A 23,317-nucleotide genomic window follows, 5' to 3' on the forward strand; every position below is an offset into this window, starting at 1 on the left:
GAGGACCCAGAGAAAAAATCCACACGACCACGGGAAGAACATGCAAACTCCAAATATACAGGCATTAAGGTCAGGCTCGCACCCCCCACCTCCTGCACGATCACACCGAGACTATATATTGCAGCTCCTCCTGCCTTTTCACATCATTACCTTCACGGTCTCGAACATTTAACGCTGTAGGGGTGCTTCGTCTTCACAAAATAAGTTTTTTACATTTTACACTTTTGAAAATATATCTCATGGTGGGTTGGCCACGGGAGGGGAGGTGGGGCAAGGCATCCCCTGTCCCCACACGAGTTCTGTGGCTGCTTGTGAAAGGTGTCCATTTGGTGTTTGCGGTGTATTATAATTTCAAATTGGACAAATTGGACATTGACGCCAGCACACGATGGCCTACGCTTTACAAATAAGGCCAGGGGATTGTTAATGTCCACTGTGAAACAGATGGCGCGTAGTATTATCGTGGATATTACACCCGCAAAGCGACGAAAGCGCTACCACGAGCGCATGTCACTGCCCCTAACCATTTACGCGACAACATGCGTAAATCAAGAAGCATGCCACCGATATAATTCGGCTTTACCCAATGACGTCATTATATATATTAATCCATAAAATTCAGTCGCTGCAACTTTTGTTACATCCCTACCTGTACGACTTTCCGATTCGACGTCATATCTCTCGCACCGAACACGACGTCACGGCACAAGATGTGCGATTACGTCATCACGTCCCATGTGTTAGACACTTGGTGTCACGACATAAGACATTGAGTGATATTCAGTGTATGATACCAAAACTTGACATTTTGTGAACGGTGCTCCAGAACCAGTAATCGTCATGATTACAAATTTGTCAAGAATCATCGCAGAGCATTTATATTCAATAAAAATACTTTATTACAATGGCATAAGGGTGAGGATTTGGAAGAAGGCAGGGGTGGGGAAAATGCATCTTGCAAAAAACTGAATACAAACCTTTGGTGCCCACACTTACATAAACCTCCATCAATTCTGTCACGATAAAAACCCCATGCATCGTCAGGAGCGAGTGAACTTGCTTAAGTTATAAACACTGATTTGTTGTCAAGTGACAAAAACATTCCACTCTTGTTCCCAATGACAACCGCGAAAAGATACCTGTAGTGGTGCATAAATACAGTTTGTCGTTTCGTTGAATTGAAGTCAGAGATTGTTCCATGGATTCCCTACGCTTGGTGAGGGTGAGAGTTCTGTTTTCAGGGCCCCAAGGTTCCTGGTCACTTGATTACGGAACGCACATCACGTGACTCAGGCAGGATGCCCGACCGCTGGTCACGTGATCCATCAGCTCAGGTCCGTGTGTGAGGGGGGCTCCCCCTCGCGCCACTGCCTGGGTCCCAGCGCCATCAGGGTCACGTGTGGGAGGAGGGCAGGGCCCAGAGTTCGTCTCACCGAGCCCCAGCGCGGGGGGTCTCTTTGTGGCGGGGGGCGGCGACGCCGGCGGGGGGGGCGGCCGGGGCCACGGGGGGCGGAGGGGGGCAGCGCATTGGTGAGTTCCTTCTTCCACAGGTAGTAGAAGCACACGCACTCGCCCACGGAGCGTGTACGCACCTGGGGCAAGCAGATAACAACACACGCAGGTGCACGTCTTGCATCGGTTCAAGCCTCAACTGAACGCTGACAAAATGGCACGGTGTCATCACTACACCCCCATCATGTCCCACGTTTCTGTTCCTCTGTTCCCTTGTGTTTCTGTATCTCCCGTGTGTCTGTCTCACCTTATTGTCCTGTACGAGGTGGAATTTATTATGACATGTCCACGTATGTCCCAGTGTCACTGTATACCTGTGCATATCTCTGTCACTGTGTGTCCCTCATGTGGCTCTGTATCTTTATGTCTCACCTTACTGGACTGTATGAGGCGGAAATTCTTGCCATACATTCTCATCCCAACCTCAAAATTCCTCTGCTCTACCTTACTCCATCCACACAGAGGAGCTGACATGCGGAGACACGGGGACACACAGGGACAAAATAAGGACATGAGAACAAGGGGATATGAGAACACATGGGGACATGGGAAAAGGGAGATACGGGGAACACACAAGACATAATGACATGAGGAAAAACGAATAGCTTGGAATGGTGCTGGCTCATCCACCCTATTGACGTCAGCCGTAATAGGTACTCGCACATTGTATCTTGCATCACAGAAAAATATATTCTTGGGCAAGCCACTCAATGTACGTATCATTTAGGTCAAGAATCGGTTTTCAGTAAAGCATCAGTACATAATTTCAGCACTTGACTTTATGTGTATGCACATGTGTGTATTTGTACATTATGTGTGCATGTGTCTCTCACAAATATCTTTCTTGACTGCAAACGACATTCTCTTCAGCGCCTCCCGTGAGTCAAAATGTGCACGCATCAGATGCCATAGAGCCTGTGTACACACACAAGACAAAGTTCCTCGTATAGCACAAGTGCTGTGTGTACACACACATACACACAGGTACACGCAGGTACAAAGGCAGAGGGGGGGTGAGTAGAGTAGCGAGTAGTGTAGTTATGGTGAGATGAGTGGAGTGGCAAGCAGAGTGGTGAGAAGTGAGTAGAGTGATTATTAGAGAGGTGAGCGAGTATTGAGCAGCTCTTCACCTCCTTGCCATCCCTCACCCTGTGGGTCTGTTAATGGTGAGTAGACTGGTGAATAGAGTGGCGAGAAAATGGATAAAGTTGAGTGCAGTGGTTAGTGGAGAAGTGAGTGGTGAGTAGATGGCCAAGTAATTTGTGAGCATCTCCTCTTGAGTCTGAGAATGGGGAGTAGTGGGAAGTGGTGGTGAACAGTGGTTTGTAGACAGTAGTCGTGGTCAGTTGTGGTGAGTAGAGGGGTAGGTGAGCGGCGAGCACCTCGTCTTCATGCACTCTGTGAGACCGTGAGACGGGCGCAGTGGTGAGAAGTGCCGAGTAGCAAGGTGAATGGGGAGTAGTGGTGAGTAGAGGGGCGAGTAGTGAGCACCTCCTCGTCGTCGCACACTCTGTAGGTATCGTCCCCTCCTCTGCTCTGCGCGTGGAGCAGGAAGGAGGCAACGGTCGTCTCGGGCAGCACGGACGGATCCCACAGCAGAGACTCCCACTGGCGTTCCCCTGCAACCACTACAATCACATTATAAAACAATACTATGCATTTGTAAAGGAGAGCCGACAAGATTGCAGGGGTTTCGTCTTTTAATCCTTTTCTCCCATCCACACCTGTCCCCAAAATCCCAAACTCGTTCCCGCCAAAGGCCCCGTCTTCCCGCCCGTTCTCCCCTTATATCTCCTCGATCACCCCTCCCACTAACCCTCCTATTGGTGGGAATCCTTCCCCTGACACCCCTACACATTTTATTTTACCAGGCAAGGCCCACTGAGCTGTATAGCTCTTTTGCTCAAGTGACCTGGCCACAAATAATAGCTCAAGAAAGTGGCTTATCATGTGGAAATGTATAGCAGACGAATACTTTAAACGCATGTTTATAAACGTGGAGGGAAAAACCGGAGGACCTGGAGAAAAATCTACGCGACCATGGGGAGAAGATGCAAACTCCAAATATACACGTGTCAGGGTCGGGATCGAACCCACGACCTACTGTATACCAGGTGAAGTAGTTAACATCTCGCAACCATGACGCCCTACATAATAACCACAACCATGTAACCATGACCAACCACAACACTGCCACATACACCACAACCTCACCAACAGAACGAACAGGTTCTAGAGACTCACTCTGGGAATCCGCAGCAACCATAATGGCAACAAGCACACTACAACCACAAATACAGCAACTTCCACTGCACAACAACATAACCACACTACAACCATTCAACCACGACATTAGCACATATAGCAACACTACAACCACACACTTCAACCACACTAACCACTGCCACACAACCATACAGCCACACACACTCTATAACAGGGGTGGGGAACCGTTTTACTGCCAAGGGCCATTTGGATATTTATAACATCATTCGCGGGCCATACAAATTTATCAACTTAAAAATTAGCCTGTTATATTTGGTCAAACATTTAATTAACTCACCCCTAATGTGATGGCTGGAACTGCTTCTTTTTGGTGAGGCGTGTGATGTTAGCTGGTATTGATGCTGTTGCTACTCGCAACTGCTTTTCCAGGTTTGCTCCTAGATTTATTGAATTTCGAGTCCCACCTGTGGTTGCTTTGGCAGGGCCAGATCAAATTATTTTACGGGCCTTGTACGGCCCGCGGGCCGGACATTCCCCACCCCCGCTCTATAACCCTAAAACCACACTCACCACCAAATTCTTTTAAATGGTGGTGCGTCCCCATATCTACATCACGTCCCCATATCTCCCTTCTCCTCCCAATGTCTCACTTCCCTTCTACATGTTTCTATTCTCCTCCCCATGTTTCTCGTCACCTCCACATGTTTCAACGTGCCTACAACCACAAGGTGTCTCTGTTTCTTTATTTCTCCTTGTATATGCGTATCCATGTATCTGTGTCTTCCTTTGCCTCCCCTCCCCGTCTCCCTTCTTTTCTTCATCAATTGCAGTGTCGCTAACGCCTCCCTACATCTCCCCGTGCTTTTCCATAGCTTCCTTTACAACCCCCATGTATTCCTTCTCCCGGTGTTGTCCTATGTCTCCCCGAGTGTCCCCGTGTATCTCTGGATAGGGGATGTAACTCTGTGCTGTGTGTGTCTCTGTGGGTACCGGCTGGGTCTCTGTGTTCTGCTCTCTCAGGCACCACGGCCTGATAATTTGGCCCAATCATGATTCGCTTCCTCTCCGAAGGGCTCTCCTCCCCATCCTTCTCACCTGCGTGGAAAGAGACACGTGAAGACAAATGGATATGGGAACAAAAAATACACGGAGACATGGGTGGTAAGGGGACAAGGAGATGTAAAGACACACAATGGGACACAGGGACCGATAGAGATATGGAGACATAAGAGACCCACAGACACTGAGAAACAGGCACATAGTGACAGAGAATTGGGCAAGTGAATACAGACACAGGGGCATGGGGAGATATGGACATGGGGGCAAGGGGAGGCAGGGGGTCAGCAATATAGGGGACACTGGAATACAAAGAGGGGCATGGGAACAAGTGAACACAAATGTGAATATCGGTTCTCACCTGTTTCCATGAGCTTCATTACTGTTTTAGCCCGTGTACGATGTTTTGGGCTTCTCAATCCCACGTTCACTCCTGTAAGCAATACACGATTTCCGTCCTGTATGTGTACGGTAGATATGCGTGTATGTACACTTTGTTTTTGTACACAGTAACAACTCCGGCAAGCTGGACCCTGGTTAGCCATTTTTCCGCATTTAGCCAGACCAAAGACCAATGCGGGCCAAATAAAACAAATGTATTTTCAGTGCAAGAACATTGTACAAAATGTACAATTTCTTATGTAATATACTCTTATATAAGAGCACAACTTTATCTATCTGTGATGAACGCTGTACTTCCCGTCGTTTTCATGCAGGGGGCACTGCAAACCTACGCGCCCCCTGCATGAACGACGGAGGCGCAGGGACAGACGTTCGATTACGTTGGAATCGATCTGCAGACGGCGTCCTTCTCGCACGGCCAGCTCGATGTCGCCTTATCTCGATCCCGCAATCCCAAACAGGCGAAAGTCCACATCGAACCGAACCCCCAGCAAGGCCATCTACTTAACGACGAGAGAAAATTCACACGAAATGTCGTTTTCAATTAAGTCTTCCAGATGTAAAATGATATAAGCTTTTAATGAAGAAATAAAATTATCTAATTCAAAAGATAATACAATTCAAAGATGTTTCATTTTCAAACTTAAAAACGGAGCATCGGGTGCTTGCGTGAATGCGTCGTTCGTCTGCAATATTTTTTGTGACTTTCCTGGCCGAAGGCCGTAAATGATTGTGAGAAGCGCCACAGGTGCCCCCGAACAACCCCGAGTAACATGTATAACACAACACATGAGAACACGGACATTTTTGAAAAAGAGCTTTATAGCTCATCGGATTCCTCCAGGATAAATAAGTATTCTGATGTTAAACTGAATTTATATAAATACCTAATTGTTGTGAATTAATTGTGCTAAAAGAAACGTGTTCGTGGTTGGGGAGGGTTGATGGGGGAGGGCTGATGGGGGGAGGGCTGATGGGGGGAGGGGCGATGGGGAGTGAGGGGAGGGGCGATGGGGAGTGGGGGGAGGGGCGATGGGGAGTGAGGGGAGGGGCCATGGGGAGTGGGGGGATCGGCATAGCTTGGAGCTACATAACTACCGACTCACCTAAACAAACTAGTAACACAGCAAACACCCACTACTACCGTATCTTTTTATTTCGTATTTAAACACGCACATCATACACTACACACACACACTAATATACTGTATCGCGTTACACAGAGAGTCGTTGTCTTATATATATTGTCATTGAAATCTCGTCTAGCCGGACTTTTCAGCAGCCATACAAGCCCCCCCCCCACTGTTAGTCCGGCTAGACGGGGTCATACTGTTTGTACTGTATATGTATGGTGTGTGTGTGTGTGTGGGAGCAAATCCTCTGTTGGTTAGACGGGACGAATGATCAGGATGAGACTAAAGGAACACCAAAGAAATGTTAAATACTCCAAAACACAACTGTCGGCAGTGGCAGAACACGAGTACCAACAACGGCACTCAATTGATTTTGATCATTTGAGAATAGGGTTTCCCCTTTTTTCTGGCACAAAACAGCTGTTGAGATGTTAAAACACCAAACTGAAACCTTTTACAAGGAATCATGTCTGCATTAACCACAATACTTGTGTTAGACCAGAGGACGCCATTTGGCATCCTTTGATCTAACACCGTTTGGGACTAGGCTCAAAAGAAAGTTGTCTTTGATGTGGACCAATCAGTTTCAAAGACAATGCATATATTATCAGAGTATGTTTTTTGTTTGCATTCTGACCACAAGTATTGTGGTTAATGCAGACATGATTCCTTGTAAGAGGTTTCAGTTTGGTGTTTTAACATCTCAACACCTGTTTGTTGCCAGAAAAAAGGGGAAAACCTATTCTCTGATTTTTATAATTTTGAGGTTTTGTGCAAAACTAGTTACTACTAGTCAAGACAAATTAGAGAATCTGTTGAATTTGATAGAAATATAAGTAATTTTAACTATTTTGATAGCTAAAGGCTTAGTGCTGCTTGGAAGCGTATTATGAAATACTACACTGTTTGACTGCATGCCTATACAGGTCACCATGTCGATGGTGATTAACTGCGAAACTGCAAAAACGGAAGAATGTACATACACATATTGTGCATGCAGGATGTACATACATTATGTATGTTGATTAACCAATAATAGATACCCATTGTCATTTACATGAATACATTAACTTCCCATCCCCCTCTGACCTTCGCACCTGATCAAATTTATCCCTCAATTTAAGACCGAAACAGAAGGATTTCTCCACAATCTGGCTGTTGCCACAAGTCTGTTAAAGGCAATAGGGGGGGGATTCGTTTCTTTGCATGGTGTGTATGTGTACACTTGTCTTTATATGTATGGTGTGTGCGTACCAGTATTTGGTCTAGTCACAGTGAGCGGAATACTAACACGACAGGACCAGTCCTCCTGCACACACGCACACAACACACGCACACATATATATTATTTTGCCCAACAGTAATACGAATGCAGTTCAGCCAGGAAAGCCTGCGTCTCAAGACTTTTCAAGTAGGGCCCTGTATTAAGACATATGGACAATTACTATTTCGCTTAATGTGGAAGGAAACCAGAGAAATCTGGTAAAACCGACAACCAAAACTTTGCACACTAAGTTCATAATTCATTCCAATATTGTCATCTGCCGGTCACTTCATATGCCTGCACAGATGTGTAATGAGAGAGCGCCATCCAGGGGGTGCCAGAGGGTAACGGGTACATGCACCATGACGTCATCAGCATTCAATCCTAAGGAGAGAGAAGATCTGGGCCAGAGAAGACGGGCGGGGAGGCTGAGAACTATCGGGAAGGTTCCCCGAGGGGGCGAGGCCAGAGGTGGGGCGTAGCTCCGCCGAGTAGGGTATAAGGGGGATCGGGGAAGGACTCGAGGTCGGTGTGGGGTTCCGGACCGCGTCGCTGCTCATCTCCTCGCCACGGCCCACGTGGCGGACGCTCCCTCAGAGCTCACCTCCGCTTCCAGCACGCCGTAAGCCAGCGGCGAGGCCGCAAGAGCGGAGTGAGCCTCGCGGGAGCTTGGAGAGGGACGCCTCGTCCACGGGGTTGGAAAGAGGGAAATACCGGAGGGGAAAGGAGCGAAGCCGTGCTGTACGACCGTTAATAAAAGCAGCATCGCCGTGGAAGTCTTTTATTATAGATGTACACACACACCTATATATTGATGGATGTACACTCGCACAAACATCTACACCAAACACATAACGCGAACCTGAACACTGTCCATAATCGAGCCAACCCTGCTCTTACCCACAATACTAACCAATCCTAATAATAAACCTGACCAGAAACCTTCCTTAACATTATCCCAAACCCAGCCAAACACAAAAGCCTACCCTGCGAGTCGCTGGGCTGCTGTGAGTGGAGACGTGTGACGGAGAAGCTGGAGGTGGATCATCATAATCATAGCGCAAGAACATCTCCTGCACAACACACAACACACGTGTAATGTACATTATAACACATGTCACTTAACTGTCCATGAGTCAGTCACTGCTCTCAAGTCAGGGGCTAATTCTGAACTGAGGGAACCAGGGACCTGGGTATTGTTTTAATAACATCGATGATGGAACAATTTTTACCACACTAATCTCTTATCATTATCCACAATCAATTCACCGTTGAATGTATGTATGTTGAGCTTCTTTCGCACCGTACATAGCCAAATATGCTAATAGAAGGTGCGGGAGAAGGACAACAAACAAAACACAAAAAGCAGTTTTCAATCCAGATTTAAGATGTGCATAGCTCCAGTAGCTTCCTAATATCGGAAGGAAGAGTGTTCCAGACGGCCGCAAAAGCACATCCGAAAGCGCACGATGCTCTGACTACATTTGTTCGATGGCGAAACAAAAGCCGCTGCGAGGATGACCAGAGTTCGCGTGATATTTTATGTTCCTTGACGAAGGCCAAGACACCCATATCTCTCACGATCATGTGACGCAACCCATCTCACTCTTTCACATGCGATGATTTCAAAACTCCATCTTTGTAGTGAACGTTCTGCCGGGAATGCATTCCCTCCCTTTGTTGCTACGATGTTGTTAGTATTGATGATCAGCCATCATCGAGGGTTTAGAAGTTGACGAAGTTTCTTTCAACTCCCCTGTTTAGAGTGGAGAGTTGGGAATGCAGTAGTTTTATTGAATACAAGCCCTGCTCGTTTAACAGTATTAGCCTGCATGTGCATATGGAATAACAATAGCAGTGGGCAGCCCCATTGTCTATCCGCTACTGGACGAAACCGCCTCACAGTCCCTGTGGGTCATACGTATTCATGACCATACTTTACCATGTTGGACCGTGTGGGTTGGTAATACCCCTGGGGGAGTACCCGTGTTTATACTTCGCGGTTTCGACCTATCGCGGGCAACCTCTTTGAATACCAATTTAGCAATCGTGGTCACGAGTTTTGGCCTTTTGCGGGTATACCGTACCCGGTAGTACTGTATCATTGGCTGATACCGTGAAGAGGGGCGTGCAAGCGTCTCGCGGACAAAGATGCCCCCTATTATGGCAAGTACTGTTCGCGAGCACCGATGAAGGCCGGCACGGCACACGAGGGGGTGGGGTGGCCAGCACCACGCCCGGCCACCTTTGTCTCCCGCGTGATGTTTACACACACCGCACCAGGTACTCATTTGAGACTGAGTCGACCTAGGGGAGGCCTAGGACCGGTTCTGATGATCGTCACCGGTGGTATTGGTGGCCGTGAGCGGGAATCGAACTCAGGTCGCTGGGTTCGTAGCGCAGCGCGCTAACCGAATCACTACCGCTCCCCACCCTACGGACAAACACGCATACAGCCCTCATCATCATTGGTAAGTACCATATTTATTCCGTATGTATACTATTTATTGTCTAGGAATGTATTTCTTTGTATCCCGTACTTATATGTTTATTTAAATCATTTTGGTTTTAGTTTATTTGGGGCCGTCCATAAATGACGTCACGCGATTTTGGACGATTTTGGACGATTTTCGACCCCCCCCCCTCGTCACACGGCGTTCCAAAAAGTCAGACCCCCCCCCCTGAAATATGACGTCACAAAGCTCTGCCCCCCCCCCCCCAAAACCATATTTCCATTTTGAAAATAAAACATGCTTCAAATCGCTTTAAACTATTGTCATTGTAGTGCTGTTATAACAATTAGTGTTGTTATAACAATTCTATATTTATTTAAAGTCGCGCATTTTGATGTGACGTCACATTTCTCAACCCCCCCCCCCTCGTCACACATCGTCACAAATGTCTGACCCCCCCCCCCCTTAGGTGCGTGACGTCATTTATGGACGGCCCCTTTGGCATACAGTCCAGTACTTATTTCAATCGTGATCTCTATTTTTAGTTGCCGTGCACCTAACCCCATCATTTAGGTAACGACTTAAGCAATGAATATCGCGGTTTTGGCTTTCGCGGCATTTCCCAAGCACCGAACACCCACTCGCCACTGACGCCGTGAAGGCCGTGGGATTGCTCCTCCGTCCATTAGTGTACTTGAGTTTGAGTCCCAAAAGTAGGGCCACTCCAACAATCGGGATAACACGTAGGCTTTCGCGACCAATAACACATTCCTGCGGAGGGAGCTGGTAGGAACGTTGGGTTGCTCGGTCAATGGCCAGGATCAACGGCGGCGTGGTGTATTCCGCAAATATGGCCGACTGTGAGGGCGGGCACAAGCCGACGTGAGTAGGTTAAACGTTGAGTTTTATAAGGGCACCACGGGGTAACCAGCCCCTCCCCACCCCCACCCTCCCCACCCAGCCCTTCCCCACCCCCACCCAGCCCTTCCCCACCCAGCCCCTCCCTGCACGACGGACACAATAATCCCCTGTGGGCTGGTGTAACCAGGAGGTTCCTACCAATATCATCCATAATATAGGTTGTCTTTGCATGTGTAGTTAAACCCGGGGTGTCGTTTCACCCCGGGTTTAACGCGATCTAACCCTAACAAAAAATATATATTATGAATGTTTAGCTACATTTCCTTTCTTTTGTAAACAAAAAAAAGCCATCCCGAATTTTCCGAATTATAAGACGCTCCCGAAAGTAAGACGCGTGGCTCCAAATCTGCTCACACAAACACACCGGGTGATGAGACCCTCCGCCCCCAACAAACTCTTCAAATTAGAAAAGTGGAGCGGGGGTGGGTCTTATAATGCGGGAGAGCGGAGAACCCGAGGGATGCCCCCCACCACCACCACCACCACCACACCCCACCACCACACACCACCACCACCACACACCACCACCACCACACACCACCACCACCACACACCACCACCACCACACACCACCACCACCACACACCACCACCACCACACACCACCACCACACCCCACCACCACACACCACCACCACACACCACCACCACACACCACCACCACCACACACTACTACCACCACCACACACTACCACCACCACCACACACCACCACACACCACCACCACACACCACCACCACACACACCACCACCACCACACACCACCACGCTGGGCACGCACGTGGAGGTCCGCACAGATGGGGCTCAGCGAACACCACGACTCCTCCGTGTGCCGCCCTCTCCCGGCAACTTCAGCCCCAGCACGTGAACGCATCTCTCTCGACGTCCCCCTCCCCCGTTCCCGTGGTCTCGCATCCCTTAAAGCGGTGCTAGTCGGGGTTAGAGGTGGCAGTGCTCATCTCGAATGGCGGCACCGAATCCAAACGGTGGAAATTCCACATTCCCACGGCGGAGGCCCGTCCATCTAGTCGTGCCTCCGCAGAATCTCTCAATCCCTCCCCCACCCACCCACCAACCAACCAACCCACCCACGATGTGCTCGTTTAAATGACGATGTATTAATTGCCGAATCTGAGCCGCCTTCCTCACCTCGTCGCTCATCTCCACCACGTCCTCCTCCTCCTCGCCAACAAGCGACACCAAACAACCGCCCCCCCCCGCCCCCACCATTGACGCTGACGTCACGGAGTGGGCGGAGCGACGGGGGATCCTCCGCCAATGAAAAGGCGCCTTGCGTTGCCTTGTGTCGTCATCGCCGATGAAGAGCAGGGACACCATGTTGGGTAGGGGAAAAAGTGGGTTTTAAGTATGGAATCTTCGGTCTCCATGCTCGTATTCGTTGTCTCTCTCTCTCCGGTATGTATTGTGAACAAGGGCCATGATCCGAAACGTCGCCTCATATCCACCCCCCCTTTTTAAGGCCGTCCGTTAATTGACGAGCCTCCATGATGGGTGGGGAATTGTAAAGCGTGTTGATGACGTCATCACAAGGCTGTTTGCATTCCAAGTTATTTTGTGGGTCTTTATATTGATGTCAATTAGTGTATTGATTGAATGGCAATGATAGGACGAGGTTTTGTAAAGTGGAACTAAAAAAAACGAAAGCGCAATACAAAGGATACGTAAGAGTCTTCTAAACAATTCGCAGAGACTTCGGTATTTACTCAGAGTAGTTCTTGAAGGCGTGCCAGGTTCAATGTCACTGTGCATCATAAAACATGTTGAGTTTCAATCGTAAAGTTCGTAAATCTCGAGTACGTTATGGCAAGGTACAAAGTACAAAAAACGGAATTGGGTACCAATAAGTTTGAGTACGTTATAGCAAAGGAAGTAAATCTGGGGGGCAATGGATTCAGCATTCACATCGCACCACGGTCACAGTTCCTATGATCACTGTTTCATTGCTTTTGTAGAGGTGTTACGGAGGGCAAACAAACACACTGGGCGTGGTTATGCCCGTACGCCGAGAGGTGCTTACATCCACGTCCGCACCGTTTAGCCTGGGGGGCTAACACGGCGCTGGGATCCCCCACGGCTCCACCCCTCAGTGGGGGAGTTGCTATATAAGGCGGTGAGCCGGAGGGCTCGGGGTTCAGTGTTCAGCCTTAACCAGAGAAGCAAGAAGACCTGCTAGATAGGCCCTGGGACTCCCCTGGATCGCTGTCCTTCTCAGGACCGACCAGGGCAAGCCAGTGGCGTGGCCCCAAGAGCCCAGAGCCGATGCTCTTGTAAGAGCCGGTCTGGGGACTCAGGGTGCCGTAATCCCAGCTTAACCAGAGCTGGGTTAGCTAGCCTCCCCTAGCCCTGTAGTGGAGTAAGGCTAGCTGTGACATAGAGTGTTGATCTCCCTGTTAGACGGGTGAAGGGGCCGATACCCCTTCGAGTGTTGTACATCTCGGCCTGTTATGTACTTTGTGCTTAATAAATAAGTGTGCCTCCAACTACGTCGTCCAAGTCTCCTGGAACCTACTACACTTTTATGGCTTTATTTTGATTTTCGAAAAGTTGTTTGGTTTGGCCATGTTTGTTTGTTGTAGTACAGAGTTAGACTGATGGCCTTAATCTAAGTTGTCTTGTGCTTGTTGTTGTTTGACTTGCATCCCACTGGGATTTTTGCACACAGTGTTGGTGTACGGTGCTTTTTATGCAATATTTTGCTGTCTTTTCTTGGATTTTCTGTTTGCACATAGTCACTTTAAGATGTTTTCTTGTTCATGTTTTTGTTTTCTGTTTGTTGCGGTTGCACCCGATTCAAGAGCCAAATGGCTCACAGGGCTATACCTAATCAATGAACTTGATGAACTTGAACTTGAAGGAAGCTCATGAGCCAGCACCACTGATATCGAGGATTCAAATCCAGGTTTCAGCCGCCCGTGATTAAACTAGGTTTTCAAGTGTTGCAATCTGACGGTCTCAGCTTGGTGATCAGCAATGACTCCACACATACAAAAAACATCACATTAAATTTGGTTTTGGAATTTGGGAAAGTAAATCTCTGAGAATTATCTATTTACGTTGATGTACAATACCCCCTCTTTGCAGTGCTTATAAAACAAATAATAAAGCAACTCCTTGTGTGAACTTCACGCTGTTTTCTGCCTAACATGCCTATGTCACGAGCACAAATGACAGTGATTACTTCCTTTATTGAAACTCTCAGAGTAATTGCATTGTTTTTGCACAATTATCGCAGACAGGAAGACAAGAAAACAGAGAAATGGGATACAAGGCAGAATGGAGACATGGGGACATGGAGACAGCGGCATATGGAGACACAGGGAAGAGACAAAAAAAACAATAGACACGGTAATGGAGACAGCTGGATATTGAGACAGAACGAGACACAGGGACACAGAGGCACACGGAGATGAGAATACAAAGACATGGATAGACAAAGATACTCAAAGACATGGGAAGACTTAAGACAGGGACATGGAGACACAGGGCCTCCCCATGACACATGGGAAGGCACACAGAATCGCAATAAAAACCACACACTGTGTGAGCAAACATCTCGAATTAAAGCTCCATCAAGGCACAAACACCACTCTTGCAGTTTGTGAGCCCTTATTAAGGCCACGTGCACTCTGCCGCCTTTGTTTCACCGCTCCCTCCGTCACCCCACAGGGTGAGAAGTGAGGGGTCATCCAAAGCGGATTGGGGGCATGGGGGAGATGGGGAGGGGCTGTCTCTGTGTGGAGACGATCCGGAGACACCAGCCCAGCACCTGTGGAGGAGAGACATTTGAGCAAGTGTCCCCATGTGTCTCTGTGTTACCACTATGTCTGTGCGAGTTTGTGTTTTTCCCTGGCTCCTTATATCTCTGAGTGTCCGTGTATGTCCCCATTTGTATACATTTGTCCATGTGCCCCCCTGTGTCAATGTTATCAGTTTAACTGCGTGTCCATTGATGCCTCTTTGTGTCTGCATGTCCCCATGTCTCTCCATTTGTCCCTGACAGTCTTTCCATTCCCATATCCCCATGTATCTTCAAGTGTCTCCTGCTTTTTGTGTGCCATTGTCTCCATATCACCCATGTGTCTCCATGTCCACATATCTATGTATCCTCCCATCTCCATAAGTTCGAATGTATCCCCATGTCTCTACATTTCTCTCTGTGGTCTTGTGACCCCATGTCCCCGTGTCCCCACCGTGCGCGTATCCTGCGGAAGGATGACTCCATCGTCCCAAATCCGCGCCGTAGAGTAGAGAGACGATGTTTCATCACCTAGCCTGGCACACGGGGATATGCGAGGGCACACAGGGACAAACGGAGACATAAGGGCACGTGCACACAATGAACAAATTGATCAATGGGGATAAAAGGACTTAAAAAGCCACGGAGATGTACAGAGATACGGGGACACAGGGAAACATGGGTTAGAGGGTAAATGGTGAGTAAGTGTTGAGTGAGTGTTGAGTGAGTGGTGAGTGAGTGGTGAGTGAGCGGTGAGTGAGCGTTGAGTGAGCGGTGAGTGAGTGGTGAGTGAGTGGTGAGTGAGTGGTGAGTGAGCGGTGGGTTCTCACTTCTTCTGTTCAGACTCCATCCTGGTATTCGCTCCGGGCCACAGGAAGAGGAAACGTGGAGAGAAGGCACGACCACACTGAACATCAACAACATCAGTTTAACATGTCGGCTTTCGCGACCAATATCATCCATAATAGGTTTTGTCAGTTAGATCGTGTAAATATGTGTCGTTAAAACCCGCCACCACCCGACACAGCATATAAGGAACGAAACAGGTGGACTTATCCACAAATCTGGCTGTCGCCTGATGAAGCTAGTTGTAATTACTGGCCAAACGTCGTACTCAGATTGTAAATGTTGTGGCTTGGCTCTCCAACATACCGGTGTGCTGTACTAGTGACGGATTGCCCACATTCTGTTTACGTGACAACCCTTACTAGTTGGCTGTGTCGGGTGGTGGCGGGTTTTAACGACACATTTATATATTTACGCGATCTAACCCAAAAAACGTATATTATGGATCAACAACATCACCATCATCATCATTACCAGTATCATCACGATCAAACAATAAATAATTGTCACCATCGGCTGCAGCGGTATAATCATCCTCAACATTATCAGCAGCAAAATTAGAAGCAGAAACATAATAATCATCATGCTTCAGCAGTATCCTTAATATCAGCAACAGTATTATCACTTTATTCAGTGTTCCCGTGTCCCCACGTCTCACCATGGCATAGCTGCTTGTTCCGTATCTCCCTCCAATCACCACCGTGATCTTGGGGACCGAGACGCAAGCAACAGAGGCCATCATGGCTCCTCTAGAGCGGACAATCTCCTCCTGAGACACAGACATACGGCCACATGGAAACACATGAACACACAGGGGCATAATGCCATGGAGACACGGGGACATAGGGAGACATACAAATGCTGCAACACGGGGATATGTTGAAACACACGGAAGATGGAATACAGAGACACATGGGGACACAAAAATATTGGCACACATGGGACACATGGGATAAATGGGGAAAACAGGGACAGAAGGACATGGGGACCCAGGGATACTTAAAAACAAGCACACTGAGACAAGAGGACATGGGTTCTGTGTTTCTTGTTTTTGAAGAGACACAGATGCTCTTGGTCGTGCATTTGATTGTGATGCCTTTTCCTGCCTCCCGATCTCCCCATGTCCCCCTGTACCTGTATTGTCCTTATACAATGTCCCTTGTGTTGTCCCCATCTTGTCTGTCTTCTTATCCCCATGTCAGGCATCCCATGTCATCACCAAGTCCCCATGTGCCCATGTCCTTACCTATCTCAGTGTATACTTGTCTCAGTGTCCCCATGTCCACGTGTCATTTTCATGAACCTCGTCTCTTCGTAACATATCTCTATGTCATGGCCACGGCCAGAGCCGTCCCTAGCCTCGCGCTGCGACGTCACAATGTAAAATGTAATACTCCCGGTTTAGTTTGATTTGCCCTGGGCTCCGCACCCCCCTATGGATAGCCCTGGCCATGTCACTGTGTCACAGTGTCTCTGTGTTTTCCCTCTGTGCGCTCATGTCTCATTGTATCCATGTCCCTGTATGCCCGTGTTGTCCGCGTACCGTGTCCATGTCCGGGCGTGACCCCGTGGGGGCCGTGTTCTGCAGGAAGACGAGGGGGATTCCCCTCTGCTCACACAGTGACACAAAATGGCTTCCCTTGAGCGCAGCGCGGGCAGAGAGAAACCCGTGGTTCGCCACCACACCTACACGGACACTGAGACACGGGCACAACACGGCGACAACATCACACAGGGACAATACAGCGACAGGGGGACACTGAGAAAACAGTGGCACACCAGCGCATCTAAACAAACACTGAGATGAGGTGGCGTAGAGACGCGGAGACACGTGGACACTGAGATACGGGGAGTGTGTACCCATTTGTCCCCCTTAGTTACAACATCTGCATGTGTCTTCCTGTATCCTTGTGTGTCTTCATGTGTCACCATGTGTCCATACCCCATGATTTCTCCGATCCCAGTGACCAGCGTGTCTCCGTACAGACTCTTGAACTCCAGGAAACGACTCCCATCCAGAATGCGGGACAGCACCTTCTCATAAACACAGGGACACAACAGGGACACGGGAGTGTGGGTGGAGATGTGAATTGTCAGTGAGGGTGGTGACGTGAATCATCTCAGAAGGTGAAGTGTTTGTGTGTGTGTGGGGAGGTGAGGTGCCACTCCTCACGAGGCGGGGATCCAGATTGTGGCTGAAGCTCTTCGGGGCCAGACCCCTGAGCCCCGCTGCAGAGAACAGGGGCTCCTCCCAGTGGGTGCCCGGTTCACTGAGGGGGTTCTCCGGAGTCAGATTGGCCACTATATTCCGAGTCAGCTCTAGCGCCTCTTGCTCCGTCTCAGAGAAGTGGTCGATGCAGCCGCTCACACTGGGTTGGGGGTCAGAGGTCAGGGTTAGTGGGAAGGCAGTGGAGCAAGGAGCACAACAACGAAAGGAGCGTCCAACAGCTGTAGCAACGGCAAGATGGGGATCGTAGGTGGAGCTTTGGTCAGTAATCCCAGTCCGCTAACTCATAACACTTGGGCCTATTCTGTGACCTCCTGCCGATGAGCCTTTTGAGGCTTCACATGGCTTCAAAGTCCACCGATCCAGGCACAAGTGTCGTGGTAACGTCACAGTCATCACGACACTTTTTGATAATTGGCCTTGCTTTTGTTTGTGTACTTGTGTTTATATGTTTGTGTGTGTTACGATATATATTACTGTCCGTAGCTGTATATGAATGTGTTACTGTAAAAGTGTACATATTCGTATATAATAACGTGTATTCATGTTGTGGTGTGTGTATTGGTATGTTATTGTGTTTCTGTACAAGTGTATTCATGTAGTCGTGTGCAAATTCATGTATTGGCTTATTCGGGTGTCGCTGCATCAGTGTGTCACTATATGAATGTCACTGTAATGAGTGTCACCGCGCACCTGGCATGCATCCTCGCCCCCCCCAGCTCCTCGGGGGTCACCCTCTCCCCGGTGGCGGCGCGGACGAGGGGGGGCCCCCCCAGATACAAACTTCCCACACCCCCCACCATCACCGCCTCGCCAGCCATCGTGGGCACGTACGCTCCCCCTGCCGTACATGACCCCAGCACCACCGCCACCTACGCACGCCGCAAGGCATCATGGGAGTCACCCACAATTAACCACCACCTACAAACGTGGCAAGGTATCATGGTAAATTCCCATAATGCACCACCGCTGCCACAGACATGCCGCACGGCATCACAGGGGTTACCCACAAAACACCACCACATACGCCTGCTGCACATAATGAGGGGAGTTACCCACAATGCTGCGTGCAGAGTGAGGTCAAGATTTTGGAGGGAGGGTGTGGGAGGTGCGATGGATTGGAGTTTGGGATATGATGTTAGGGTTTGGGGATTAAGGTCAGGGGTCAAAGGTCACCTGAGGGATGCCAACGGCGTTCATGACGGCTTCGTTGTAAAACACGCGGCCTCCGTGCTCGCGGTCTGGGAAGATTTTTGCCTAAATGGAAACAGAGGCAACGATCGCCCATATAGCCACACACACAGGCACACGTATAGATACGTATACACACACCTACAGACATCTACAAGGATACATCCTTACAAACATGCGTATACACACTCGTACACACGTAAATATGCACGTAATAGCCACAGACATCACAAATCAGTCACAGGTGTACATAAACCTATACACACGTTCTTGCATACACATACACACAGTAGTATGCATGAACACACATACACACAGGTGAGACCCATACATAGGTGTGCATGGACAGTTATACAGGTGTATACACACACAGGAGTGCATAAACACACACAAGTGTATACTTAGTTGAGGCACACTCACACACAGCTCAGCTCAAACATACACAGACACACACACAGGTGTGCTCACCTGTAGAGGCAGGAAGGCCCCAGCCGAGTCGACCAGGTAGATGCACGGCAGCCGATTCATGTGCGCCACCTCCTGGGCCCTCAGCTGCTTCTTGACGGCGATCGGGTACATGGAGCCGCCCTTCACAGTGGCGTCATTCACCACGAGGACGCACCATGATCCGGCAACACGGCCCACACCTAGCGCAGAGACACGGGGACAACAGGGTGACACGTGGGGACACATGGGGACACACGCTTGTCATGGCCCACGCCTAGCCCAGTGTTGTCCTTCACGAGCCTGCTCCACAGTGGCCCATTCTTGAGACCATTCGTACATCTGTGTAAAAGAGCTTTATAGCTCATCGGATTCATCCAGTAGTAATATCCTCATTCTGACCAGTCATTGGTCAGTCCATCTCTTGTCTAGTCCGTAGAGTTCCCACCGAGCCCCCTCTATCAGGCCAAACAGACACTCCTTGGACATGCAGTGGCTGGGCATGCGGGGCTACATGACCCAGCCAACGCATCCTTGCCTGCCAGTGGAGCTCATTATGGGAGAGTGTCCAAATATTTCACGTGTAAAGCGCACACACACACACCAATAAAGAAATAAATACACTCACACACAGACTAAGACACTCACAGATAAATACACAGAGATACACGAAGATACATAAACACGGAGACACGTCAACAGATACACAGACACACATTCTGATAGACACACAAAGATACACGAACATGGAGACACACACGCAGACATGCTCGCACACCCGTTATGCACCCTGCTCCAGGCACGTCTCCTTCAGGGAGGTCCATCCCAGCCATGGGGCTCAGCTCCAGAAAGGGAGAAACCCCCTGTAGGCTCAGGGCTCCCAGGGGTCCTTGTGGGGATGTGTTCGGGGTTCCGGGGCTCCAGGGGGGGTCGAGCAGCATCGAGAGCCTGTCCCTCGCCAGCAGCTTCTTGTTGCGCTGAGTGTGGCGTGCGATGGCCTCGGCGGATGAGGCTGTGCGGACCCGCGAGAGGGCAACCTGCATCCTGGTGGATTGGGGGGGGGGGGCAAGGGGAGGCAATAGGGAGGCAGGGGGCAAGAAAGAGTAAGGGTGGAGTGTCCCTTTGCGTCTCTCTGGGTTGCCGTGTCTCCCATTGTTTCCCTGAGCTATTAAACTGGCGACCCGGGTTTAGTTCCCGCTCAAGGTCAACGCCAGTGACGAGTATCTGAACCGGTCCTGGGCCTCCCTTAGGTCGACTCAGCCTCAAATGAGTACCTGGTGCGGTGTGTAAACATCGCTACTTAGGGAGACGAAGGTGGCCTGGCGTGGTGCTGGTCACCCACCCTCTTCGTGTTGCTTGCTAACAGCACTTCTCCCAACAGTCTGTTGCGGCTATACGGGGGTCTTTCTCTCCCCTCCTCCATGTTCCCACGTCTCCCTATTTCCAGCAGTGCCGCTCGGCCCAAGCAAACTGAGCAAAAGCTTGGAGTCCCAGATAGTTGAAGGGGCCCCAGATAAAAACAAAGATTTTCATTTATTCAGAAGCGACCTGGCCACGAATGATAGCGCAACGAAGTGGCTGATCCAGTGGAAATGTATAGCAACCAAAAACAGTCTGAATCAGCAGCAGGCCATGCTTTCCCACCTGATGACGGACGCTTGTGTTGCGCCCGAAACGTCGTGATCTATTTTATTTTTATACCTACGTGACTTTACCGAAAGAACCAAAGAGTATGGATTCCTTCAGTCACGAAAGCTTCAAATATAGATTGAACCAAATACTCTAAACGTGTGTTTCTACATGTGGAAGGGTAAACCGGAGGACCTGGAGAAAAATCCACGCGACTACGGGGAGAGAGACACCGCAAATTCCAAATATGCAGTGGTCAGGGTCGAACCCACGACCGCCTGTATACCATGCGAGGTAGTTAACATCTCGCCACCGCGGCGGCCCTATGAAAATATATGGGTAACACCAAACTTGAACTAAGATCCTCATATAAATGAAAGAAACAAATGAACTCACAATTCTAATAAATAAAAACATGGAGAGTTATTGCAATGAACCTGAACTTGGTTTATTCATTTCCACAACCGTGATAATTAAGTAACGCCGCGTGTGCGACGTATCGTGGTTGTGGTGGAGTGACGTGAAGCTCCCAAATAGAAGTTGGGCCAGCGGGCCAACTCCACTCATGCCACTCGTCCGTGTCTCTCTCCCCGTGTCTATGTCAGGTGTCTCTCTCCTCGTGTCTCTCTCCCCGTGTCTCTCTCCCCGTGTCTATGTCAGGTGTCTCTCTCCCCGTGTCTCTCTCCCCGTGTCTCTCTCCCCGTGTCTCTCTCCCCGTGTCTCTCTCCCCGTGTCTCTCTCCCCGTGTCTCTCTCCCCGTGTCTATGTCAGGTGTCTCTCTCCCCGTGTCTCTCCCCCCGTGTCTCCCCGTGTCTATGTCAGGTGTCTCTCTCCCCGTGTCTCTCTCCCCGTGTCTCTTCCCCCGTGTCTCCCCGTGTCTATGTCAGGTGTCTCTCTCCCCGTGTCTCTCTCCCCGTGTCTCTCTCCCCGTGTCTCTCTCCCCGTGTCTCTCTCCCCGTGTCTATGTCAGGTGTCTCTCTCCCCGTGTCTCTCCCCCCGTGTCTCCCCGTGTCTATGTCAGGTGTCTGTCTCCCCGTGTCTCTCTCCCCGTGTTTCTTCCCCCGTGTCTCCCCATGTCCACCCAATGCCCCATGTCCACCATGTCCCCGCATCGTTCCTCCCCCAATCCCCGTTTCCCTGGCACTGCTCTCCAAGTCGCCATGTGTATCTGGGTCAAGTGTCTCCCCCCCACGTGTGTGTGGGTGCCTGTCTCTGCACGTCTCCCAGAAGCGACCTGTCCACCCCCCACCGCGTGTCCTCCACGTGTTTGTCTGTCCGCGTGTCCACCCCCCCTCCTCCTACCTGTCCTCCATGCCGAGGCTGCGTCTCAGGTTCGCCTCGTACACGTGTCGCAGCGCGGGGCTCACGCTGCCGGCCAGGACGCGAGCCCCGCCGCCAACTCTCACGACTTGGCCCCTCGCCTCCTCCACTCCATCACCACCTCCACCACCTCCTCCACCTCCACTCACTCCGCTCACCCCTCTCACGCATCCTCTCACTCGGCTCACCACCCCGAATTCTCTCCCGACCCCGCTAACCCGTCTCACGCCACCGCAACATCTCACGCCTCCACTCACGGCCCCCACGGCTCCTCTCACGCAATCTCTCACGCAATCTCTCACGCAATCTCTCACGCAATCTCCCACGGCTCCTCTCACGGCGGCTCCCGCCCCGAGCCTCACCCCGAGCGGCCCCCGCGACCCCTGGAGGCGCCGAGACGCCGTGACCGCCACCACGATCATCGCGGACCCGATCCGATTCGATTCACTCGGGTGGTGGGACGCGTGGAATCGAAAACCCCCGCGGGCGGAGGAGCCCGGAATCACGAGTCGAGTTTCTTGCGTGCGGTCGACTCGTGTGGATCGATTCGCGTCAAGTCGCTTTTTTTTTTGGCAGTCTGTGCAGGGATGGGTTGGTGGACTTTTGAGTGCGCGGAAGTTCTGAGCAATTTAAATTCTGAGATTTGATTCGAAGCTTCCGCATCTTGTAGGATATTCCCAGACCACGTGTTTTTTTTACATATGCATGTATTTAGAAACATGCATTGAGATTGGATTATTTTGCTGCTATAAATGTCCCAATAATAAAATAAAATGTTATTTTATTATTATTTTTTTATTATTTCCCTTCTACGTGATTTTTTCCCTTCTACGTGATTTTTACCGAAAGAACCAAGAATATAAAGTGACTTTACCGAAAGAACCAAGAATATGAATCCCTGCAGTCACGAAAGCTTTAAATAAAAAAAATAAGACA

At 49.8% G+C, this 23,317-nt stretch overlaps 2 protein-coding genes across 4 annotated transcripts; both read right to left on the reverse strand.

The window, feature by feature from the left end:
• Positions 1-888: 888 nt before the first annotated feature.
• LOC144955304 (mesoderm induction early response protein 1-like) lies at positions 889-12,195 on the reverse strand. Of its 3 annotated transcripts, none has more exons than XM_078885565.1 (10): positions 12,117-12,195; positions 8,580-8,666; positions 7,584-7,638; positions 5,577-5,696; positions 5,156-5,227; positions 4,729-4,833; positions 3,004-3,140; positions 2,346-2,427; positions 1,885-1,979; positions 889-1,592 (listed from the first exon to the last, which is right to left on the reverse strand). In XM_078885565.1, the coding sequence occupies exons 1-10, from the start codon at positions 12,126-12,128 to the stop codon at positions 1,326-1,328; spliced, it is 1,032 nt and encodes a 343-aa protein (XP_078741691.1). In that variant the 5' UTR covers positions 12,129-12,195; the 3' UTR covers positions 889-1,325. The 3 variants fall into 3 exon arrangements, with proteins under 3 accessions (XP_078741691.1, XP_078741686.1, XP_078741697.1); XM_078885560.1 differs by having other exon boundaries at positions 5,577-5,699; XM_078885571.1 differs by lacking the exon at positions 5,577-5,696 and having other exon boundaries at positions 890-1,592.
• A 1,976-nt stretch (positions 12,196-14,171) lies between these two features.
• On the reverse strand, positions 14,172-22,816 carry LOC144955329 (biotin-dependent 3-methylcrotonyl-coenzyme A carboxylase beta1 subunit-like). The gene is made up of 12 exons (XM_078885578.1): positions 22,364-22,816; positions 20,211-20,476; positions 19,457-19,635; positions 18,974-19,054; positions 18,491-18,669; positions 17,744-17,939; positions 17,513-17,604; positions 17,114-17,267; positions 16,229-16,339; positions 15,555-15,631; positions 15,179-15,260; positions 14,172-14,754 (listed from the first exon to the last, which is right to left on the reverse strand). Exons 1-12 carry the CDS (start codon positions 22,801-22,803, stop codon positions 14,671-14,673), a joined length of 1,941 nt encoding a protein of 646 aa, XP_078741704.1. The 5' UTR covers positions 22,804-22,816; the 3' UTR covers positions 14,172-14,670.
• Between the last annotated feature and the right edge of the window lie 501 nt (positions 22,817-23,317).

The sequence above is a fragment of the Lampetra fluviatilis genome, chromosome 3, assembly GCF_964198595.1.
Source record: "Lampetra fluviatilis chromosome 3, kcLamFluv1.1, whole genome shotgun sequence".
NCBI classification, from domain to species: Eukaryota; Metazoa; Chordata; class Hyperoartia; order Petromyzontiformes; family Petromyzontidae; genus Lampetra; species Lampetra fluviatilis.